At 56.9% G+C, this 9,148-nt stretch overlaps 1 protein-coding gene across 1 annotated transcript; it reads left to right on the top strand.

Moving 5' to 3' along the window:
- Positions 1-931: 931 nt before the first annotated feature.
- On the top strand, positions 932-9,143 carry LOC124232082 (BPI fold-containing family A member 1-like; the record flags this gene model as incomplete). The annotated part of the gene is given in 10 exon segments (XM_046649056.1): positions 932-1,080; positions 2,599-2,722; positions 3,787-4,003; positions 5,089-5,193; positions 6,523-6,654; positions 7,485-7,569; positions 7,676-7,739; positions 8,171-8,256; positions 8,984-9,037; positions 9,039-9,143. Coding segments are annotated over 9 exon segments (957 nt in total), but the record flags the coding sequence as incomplete, so codon positions are not given.
- Positions 9,144-9,148: the final 5 nt, after the last annotated feature.

Raw genomic sequence — 9,148 nt, 5'->3', positions numbered from 1 at the left:
CTGAATAAACAACCCCGCCTCCTCCCCCCTCAGGGGCAGGGAACAGCACCACACTGGCTCCCACAGCGCCCCAGCGGGCCTGAGCCCAAGATGCCCGCGGGACCACTTGCTTGATGACACACCTTTATGGGCTCCTCCTTCCCCGCCTCACTTTCCCTCCCTTACCAGTGCCTCCCAGGTTCAGCGCCCAAATCAGCTCCCTGCTCTCAAATCCTGGTCTCAGGGTCTGCTTCTGGGGACCTAAACCAAGACAAGCATTTGCTCTGTGCAGGTGCCGGGCTGAGAGTTCACTCACCCATCCTTCCCCACAGCCCCTGGACCCCCACTGGGCAAATGAAGAAACCAAGGCTCTGACAACTCAACACGACTACCAAGCAGCCCCTAACCACTACCCTACACTGCCTCCCTCTACTCTGCTCCTTCATCACTCCCCCTTGGGTCTCCATGTCCCATAAAGGAAAGGGGTTGTCTTCTGTGCTGGCCTCCTTCCATTTGGGCTTTGAAACACAACTGCCACCCATGCACCCCTAAGGCAGGAGCCCCGGGGGGGAACTCCAAGACTCCACCACCTTCCTGGTCCCTGGTCACTAGGCCCCTCCCAGCCATGCCTCTACCCCTCAACTGCTCTCCTCCCCCCTGCTCCCATACACACCTTTATCCCTTGGGTTCTGTGACTGCCACATCCTGTATTAGGAGCCTTCTCAGGCCCCTCCCGAGAGCTGGAGCCCTGCCCCAGGCCCTGCAGCTTTGCTGTTCCCAAGGGAAAGGGCCCACCCCAAAACCACAGGGCCCTCACCCACTTCCTCTGTGGGTTCTGTTGGCCCGGTCCCAGAGCCTAGCCCTCAGGCCTTAGTGATGGGCCCGATCAGTTTTGGCCAGAAGCTCCTTGCCGCCCAGGGCCAAGAGGACCTCCCCTCTCCTGAAGAGCTCCCCTGAGCACAAGCCCCAGCCACGGGGCTGGGCTTCCTGCCCACATGTCCACCCACACAGGCTTCAAGCTCAGGTTATAAAAGTCATGTCTTTCTGGGAAGCTGGAGACAGAGGCCAGAGAGCGATCGGGACAGCCCTATTCTTGGAGAGGTGAGAGCAGGAGGCTGACATGGGCACTTCCCAAATGTCTCTTGAGCACCCATGATAACGTGGTGAAGTGGTGCCTAGATTCTTAGCATCAGGCTCACCTGGGTTCCAATCAAGGCTCTGCCACCTACTACCTGTGTGACCGTGGGCAATTCACTTCTCCTCTCTGAGCTTCAGTTTTGTCATCCGTAAAACGGGCCTGCTGTCAATGATCCCAGACCGTTGTGGTGAGGACTCGATGACGTGACGAAGCTTGTACAGCTCTCAGCGTGGTGCCTGAGACTCACACAGCGAGGACTCAAGTAGCAGTGGGGCTGGTGTGGATGATTCAAGGCAAGAGGTGGAGCGGGCTGGAGGGCAGAGTGAGGGCCCAGGGCAGGAAGGGAGGAGAGGCCTGACTTTGGTGAAGGATTGACAACAGACCCTGGTCCAGGGCCTGACAACACGCTGGTGAGACAAACAGCGGGTGAATTTAAGAATAGCCATTAAGCAAGATATAACCGCTAAGGCCCTGAGTCCAGATTTCCCAGTCCAAAATTCATATCGGCAAACAAACAAAAACTTTCCTTTTTCTATGACCTAGTGAATCGCTGTTCTGAGCTCCTGCGCCACCAAGCGGCAAAACACCAGATGTCGCCGATTCAAGGCAATGCCAGGATCGGCTCAGGCGCTCCAGGGTGGGCTCAGCCACCTCAGGGGTCTTCTCGCTCAGGGGCAGCATTTGCCCTTGGGGGCTTCTTCATGGATGTGGCATTGAGGGGACGGGGTGCCGTGGTGGCTCCTCGATGGCCCTGCTTATTCTGGTGTCTGCCTGGAGAGGTCTGCATCCCGGCTGGTCCCCGCCTTGCAGTTCCGGAGGCCACGTGTCCTGGTGGCACACCCTTGCCCACCCGGAGAGCTCCCTGCTTGCAGGCTCTGGGGTCCCAACTATGCCCTTTTGGCCAGCTGGGCAGGGCTGAAGTTCAGCTAGTAGGAGTCAGTACAAATGTACTGGTTGAAATACTATGGCGCCTCCCCAAGGACCCCTGTCTCCTGTCTTCCTCAAGATCCAGAAACCCCCACGGTTAAAAAGGAGTGCTCCATCTTTTAACAGCTCACAGCATTACTAGCCACAGTAGCAGCTGTTGGGCACACTGCTTGCTAAGTGCTTTGTGCCTATTGTTGAATGTATTCCTCACAACAACCTATGTTTACTCCCATTTTAAGCTGAGAAAACTGAGGCACAGAGAGGTCAAGGAACTTGCTCAGGGTCGCGCAGTCAGGAAGTGGCAGATCCCGGATTTGAAGCCAGCCCACATAAGGGGGAGGGCACTCCAGGTAGAGGGAATTGAAAGCACTCATGTGAGGTGGTGGGAAGTGGAGGCTGTGTTTAAGGATGAGCGACCTGGAGCCAGGGGGAGAAGAGAGGGAAGGAGGGCTGGGGAGACGGTTCTAGGAGAGGCAGAACTGGAGATGCTGGGCAGTGGGTCCCCCCTGGGGACATGGAGGTGGCCACTGGGATTCCCAGCTCTGTGTTTGCAGGTCCTGGCGGGGAGGATGCTGCTGTTCTGGGGGTCACTGCTATGCTGGGGGCTGCTGCCCCAGGCTCAAGGGCAGGCCCGGCACCTGCTCTTCCTGCGGGTCAGCAAGGATCAGCTGGAGACAGGTAAAATTTAAGGAGTGGAATGCGAGAGGCAGGAACTCAGGGAGGGGCAGGGGTGGGAGACGGCACCACCTCCCCAAGACTGCTCTTCTTCTGGCCTCCCCCTCACCAGAGGCAGAATTTGCTAGTGCTGACTCCCCTTCCCCTGCTCTAACACTTGCTGTGGCTCCCCACTACCATAAGTGCCTCATCCTGGCATTCCAGACCCTGCACCTCCAGCCTCTTCCACCACCACCTGCCCTGACTTCGCCCATGGACTTCCCAGCCTCCTTCCTTTCCGCCTACAATGCTCCCTCCCTCCTTCCCAGCATGGTGAATTCTGACTCACGCTTTCAGGCAAAGCTCTAACAGTCCCTGTGGTGGGAATCCCTCCCAACTTCCCCAGGCAGAAGGAGTCTCCTTCCTCCAGGCTCCCATAGCCCTTTGGTGAAGCCTCATCTATTGCGTTATCCAAGTGTATTGTTCTTCTCCTGTCTATCCCTCTGTCTTTCTGTTTGTCTCTCTCCCTCTTGACCACAAGTTTCTTGTTGTCCGTCCACCTCCCCCCATTCACCACAGCCCAACCTCACTGATCTTTCAGTTTCCTAAACTCACCAGGTTCATTACCACCTCAGGGACTTTGCACATGCTGTTCCCACTGCCTCTCCTCCCAGACCTTGTAATAGTGGATTCCTTCACTTTGTTCAGGTCTCTGCTCAAATGCCTCCTCCTCAGAAAGGCTCTCTCTGACCACCCTATCTAAAGTAGACCCCCCCCCAAGTCATGCTCCAACTCAACCCCATTTTACTTTCTTTGTAGCCCTTATCACTTTGAATATTGCCTTGTTTGCTTTTGCTTATCTGATTGTTCGGTTGTTGCCCATCTCCCTTTCTAGAAGCGCCCTCCATGGGGGCGGAGCCACACTGCTCCTGTTCCCTGGGCCAGGAAGAGAGTAAGCACGTAATAAGTACTTGCTGCTAAATGACCATCTAGATTGCTGACTCAGAGCCACTCAAATGCTATTGGGTGTGTATTGAGTGACTGAATGAAGGGCGAGCCCCACACTGAGGAGGGGCTTGTGTCCTTAGATATTTCAGACCTGTTCTCGGAACAGCGCATCCTGGACCGCGTGACCAGGATTCCTGTGACGGAGGCTGCAGATGAAGGCGTCCCCATCCTGGACCACCTGCCCTTCGTGAGAGAAGGCCTCTCCAGGAAGAGCAGCAGGCTTGACCTGTCGCTGGTCGGGGACCTGCTCTCCGGAAAGAGCCTCCCACTGCTGGAGGAGCTGTTCCAGGCGGGCGGGTGAGCTGCGGGTGCCGCCTCCGGCCTTTCCTCCCCCAGGCCCGGCTGTGTCCCTGAGCCATGGGGTTCCCTGGCAGGTGAACCCCTGTGGGTGGGAGCCCTGGGTGTCCCTGGAGGTTCTCTACAGCCCAGAAAGTGCTCAGCAAGGGCATTTGCATTGTCCTCAGCCTCTCTAAGCCACTTGGAATCTTCCAAGGAACAAAGCAGAGTCTAAAAGGGCCCTCGGTGTGGCAGCCCTCCAGCCTCCACATTCAGCCTGCACCTGGCACTGCAAACTGGCACAGTGTTTTAAATGAACTGACGACATTTTAAAGTTAAGAAGGTTTCCATCAAAATCTAGGTTTTCTGACTGCATTGGTTTGCTAGAACTGCCATAACAAAGTGCAACAAACTGAGCGGCCCAAACCACAGAAACGCCTTGTGTCGCAGTTCCGGAGGCTGGAAGTCCAAGGTGGAGGTGTCGGCAGGCTTGTTTCCTTCTAAGCACTGTGAGAAAGCATCTTCTCGATGCCTCTCCCCTAGCTCTGGGTGGTCTGCTGCCCCTTCCGGTGGGTACCAGATGAGTCACCAGCTCGTAGCTAACGTTCAAAAGTACAGAAAACTCTGGGCTCCTCCCAGCTCAGGGAGACGCTGGACCTGAGGCCACCAGAGGGAGCAGAAGGCTCACGTCCTCCTTCCGGATGCTCAGCAGGGAAGGCGGCCCTGAGCGGATGACGATGGGATCACCAACCTTCTTGCCTTCTCTGGCTCTCGCCTGCTTGCTTCTCTTTTGCAAAGCACTTGTACTTGAATTCAGACTGGTTAAATAGCCTTAGACAGCTCCTCCCGTGTTTTCTCCCCATTCTGTAGAAGGTGACCCGGAGGCCTAGAGAAGGGAGGAGACCCACCCAGGTCTTCAAGGCTTGGGGGCTGGAACTGGAGCCCACCGTTCTGCAGCTGGGCCAGGAGTCAGGGAAGGCGTTGTTCCAACGCTGCCCCCCACCCATCCTGGGGTCCCCTCCATTCTCATTAACCCAGACACACACACTCCACAGAGTCATAGCGGCCTCATCAGGCCACACCAGCACCTCCCGTACCTCTCACAGGTTGATCATAGAAGATGCCAAAGGACCTGAGGTCACCCTGCAAATCCTAAGCGACAGCCTGTTCCAGGTCACACTGCAGACTAAACTGTACCTGTCCCTCCAGAGGTGGGTACACTGGGCGCCTCCTCCCCACCCCCTCAGTGCCAGGCAGCCCAGCCTTCATTGCCGTAACTCAAGAACAGCCATGCAGGGCTGGCAAAGCCTCCTGCCCAGGTCACCATACGGGTCGCAAAAGTCCTTTCTACTTGGGCATGTTTCAAAGCCAATTTTACTGACAGGGAAGGGAAACTGCGGCACAGAGTGAGAGAGGGACCTGCCCAGGATCACACAGTGAGTCAGTGGCAGAGGCTGAGATAAACCCCCCTGACCTCCCTGCTGGGGACGTGTGCCCCATCTGAGTAAAAGGCGGACGTGTTAACGGGAATATCTCTGGAGGGTCTGGTCCAGGCTCACCTTGGAGTGCAGTGCACCTGGACTCCAATCCCACTGACCATCCAGGCGACTTGAGCAAGGGCCTCTCTTCCCTGGGCCTCAGTTTCCTCATCTATAAAATGGGTGTGATCGAGTCCCCAAGTACACGCGGCTGCTGTGAGAGGAGCTCACTGCCTGTCTGAGAGTTCAGACGGGACACTAGACAAAGCACGAGGACACCGACCCGGGGTTGCAAACTCGACAGCCAACAGAGGGAGCGATTCAGGTGGTGTTTGCATGTGAAACGGGAATATTCTTTTTTTTTTTTTGAAGATTTTATTTTTCCTTTTTCTCCCCAGAGCCCCTCGGTACATAGTTGTATATTTTTAGTTGTGGGTCCTTCTAGATGTGGCATGTGGGACACTGCCTCAGCGTGGCCTGACGAGTGCTGCCATGTCCGCACCCAGGATCCGAACCGGTGAAACCCTGGGCCGCCACAGCAGAGCGCGTGAACTTAACCACTCGGCCACAGAGCCGGCCCCTGAAACAGAAATATTCTTAAATGCCCTTTAGGAATGTGTCCACTCCTGTTTTTCTTGTAAAGTATGGCTTTCTTCGTTTAGCTTCCCTTTTTAACAGAGAAGTAAGTGCAGGAAAATGTCTCTGGGATAGAGACGTGGGCCCAGAGAACTATTTCTCTGCTGGATGGTAAACACACCGTCGCCTTGTAATGGTGTGCAGTAAAAACACAACTTGACTCCTGGCCTGTTGAGGACGGTGGCAAACTGAGGAGCCTGTGGCCCATCTCGAGGTCACCGTCAGCCCCAGGTGATGCCCACCTGTGAGGACACTGGCCCGGTGTTGTCAGATTTTTCAGGTTTTCCACAGTGTGAACTCTACTTTTAATGAACTCCCCTAGTTTCTCACTTGAGCCCTCCGTGCCACCGCAGGCCACTGGCCTGTGACTTATGGCCTCGACCTTGGGCTGTGGCTTGGAGCGGCCTAGATACGCTGCCCCTGCAGGATCCTGCGGTTCAGCGTCATCAAGAACATCCGCATCGGGGTACGGCTGGAACAGACAGGGAACAAGACCCGCGTGGCCTTCGACGACTGCCACACCCCACCAGGGAACCTGAGCATCGAGGTCCTGGAGAAGTGAGTACCTGCCCACTCCTGCGCGCCCACCGGGCAGAGGAAGGTGCCCAGCCTTCCTGCCCCACAGCGGCTGCTCAGCCCCTCGCTGAGACACAGGGCTGGGGCTGCCTCTCCCAGCCTCGCTGTCTACAGTCACCAAGGACATCAGGGACAGGCTCAGGCCACAGCTGCACACACCACGCACCAGCATCTCCTGCCTCCATGCTGAATGTCATGGCTAAGAGCATGATGCGTCCACCCAGGTCAAATCTCAGCTTGACTGCTTCCCAACACTGGGGCCCTGGCCAAGCTATTTGACGTCTAGGAGCCTCCGTTTCCTTACCAGTAAAATGGGATTGTTCACAGAACCCAGCCAACATGGGGTGGTTGTGGGGAAGACATGAGCCAACCCATGTGACCCACTTAGCACAGAACCTGCTGCACAAGGTGGCCACTATCTATGATGCTTATATTTACCCAGCACAAAAGCTACCTCCTCCAGGAAGCCTGCCATGACTTCCACTGCCAGGTGTGATCTCTCCTTCCTTGAAAATCCCAGAGATCTTTATCAGAGAGAGAAATAAAGGGAGAGAGGCAGAGAGGGAGAATCAAGAAGGAATAAAGAATTGTAGGAGAAAGTCAGGGAGAGAGAAAGCAAGAAGGAGGGAAAAACAGAAAAGGAAAGTGAGGAGAGAGAAGAGAGAGACACCAGGTGAGAAGGAAGCAGGCCCTCTGAGCTTCCAAGTTACGCAGGCCTGTCTGGGCCTTCCTCAGCCCTGCCCGAGACCCCCTCCTCTGGCCTCAGTCTCCCCTTCGGTGGCATCTCAGACCCCACGGCTCCCCTGCCCTAGGATGAACCCCTTCCTGGTGAACGAAGCTCTAAAGGTGATGACTGGCGTCCTGGACAAGACGCTGCCTTTCTTCCTGCAGAAGATGGTGAGTAGCTCATGCTCCCCCGCCCCCTGGGAGAGGGGTGTGATCCTGAGGGAGAGCCCCTAGACCTCACCCCGACCCCAACGAGGACCCCATGCCTTCCCTCCAGGTGTGCCCCCTGGCCACGACCCTGCTCAACTCGCTGCTGGAGGACGTGTTGCGCATCACTCTGGGTACGTAGCTCCTGGCTGAGGAGGGAGCTTAGCTGCTGTCCCCCAACTGTGCGCCGGGAACTCTCTTAGGCTCTGGGAGACCAACGGGAAACAACACCGACAGGGCCTGCCCACAGGGAGCCTGCCTTCTAGTGGGGGAGAAAAGGGCATATGCCCTCTGACCTTGGTGAGTCATTTCCGCCCCCCTCGGCCTGGGTTTCCCAGTCTGTGGAATGGGATTCGCCGTCGGCCTGCACGTGGGCTGCGGTGATAATACATAGAACCCGGCACAAAGTTATTATCAATAAATGTTCATCATTACAAGAAGCACAGGCCCAGCCCACGAGGAGCTTAAAGCTAAGCAGAGAGGGAGAACGACTTTCTCCCGCTTTTGCTGCCTCCCCATCCGCCCCCCAGAAAGGCTGAGCCCCAGTTTCATTTCCTCACTGTAGCCCCGACCATCTCGGGCCCAGAAGACTTCCAGTACCATGTCACCACCACAGAGCTCACGGAGGAGGCCATCCTGATGCAGGTCCAGGTGAGCCGGCCCCCTGCCGGGGCAGACCCTCCCGGGACATCCACTGGTCTGGGGGAGGACGGGCAAAGAGGAGACTGAGAGGGGAGCTCCTCGGGATAGGAGGCCAAAAGGGGAGGAGGAGGAGCAGGCAAAGGAGGTGTTAGGGGAGAGAGAAGGAGGGAGAAGAAAGGGGAGACCCGGCAGGCCCCGCCCTCGGGAGCTCCTGCTGAGCCGAGGAGTCCTGCCTCCGCCCTGGAGAGCAGGAGAGGCCACAGGGCTGTGTGTCCCGTGAGCAAAGATGGGGCTCCAACAAAAGGGCAGGGACCCCTCAGATGGGGAAACCGAGGCCCAGAGAAGGGACGAGGCTGGCTGCCCGACTCCTGTCCCCATGGAATGGTGGACAGGAAGCCTCTGAGCGGGTAGGAAGGAGGTGCCATTAACAAGGGCGCAGAGAGGGGAATGGGGTCAAAGGAGGGAGAAGCAAGAAGACGGGGCTCTGGATTCCACAGCAGCTCCACCTCTGCCATGGGCAGGGTCCTGAGTAAGTCACTTCACCCCTCAGGCTTCAGTTGCCTCAGCGACAGTTCCCATCTCCTGGTGCTGCTGTGAGGTCGACAGGAGACTGTGCACGTAATCGGGCAGCACTGTGCTAGCACACAGTGGACCCTCGGGGTACCAGCCGTAAGCAGCTGCTGGCCAGGGAGGCTGGCCACACTGCCTTTCTCCTTTCTCCTTCATTCCTCTGAAGCTCGTGACCAGCTGCGGCCCAGGCCAGAGAGCTCCAAGGCCTGACCACCTGGCCCCCCCAGCCCCTCCCAAAATTAGCCCAGGGCAGCATGGCGGACCTGGCCTTTTGGCTGGAAGAGTACAATGACATCCTGTCCTGCCTCTACACCAGCAAGGAGCTCCTCGT

This window comes from Equus quagga, unplaced genomic scaffold (genome assembly GCF_021613505.1).
Source record: "Equus quagga isolate Etosha38 unplaced genomic scaffold, UCLA_HA_Equagga_1.0 HiC_scaffold_2154_RagTag, whole genome shotgun sequence".
In the NCBI taxonomy this organism is placed as follows: domain Eukaryota; kingdom Metazoa; phylum Chordata; class Mammalia; order Perissodactyla; family Equidae; genus Equus; species Equus quagga.
Note: the sequence above shows the minus strand (reverse complement) of the source record. Positions and strands in the feature narration are given on the sequence as shown.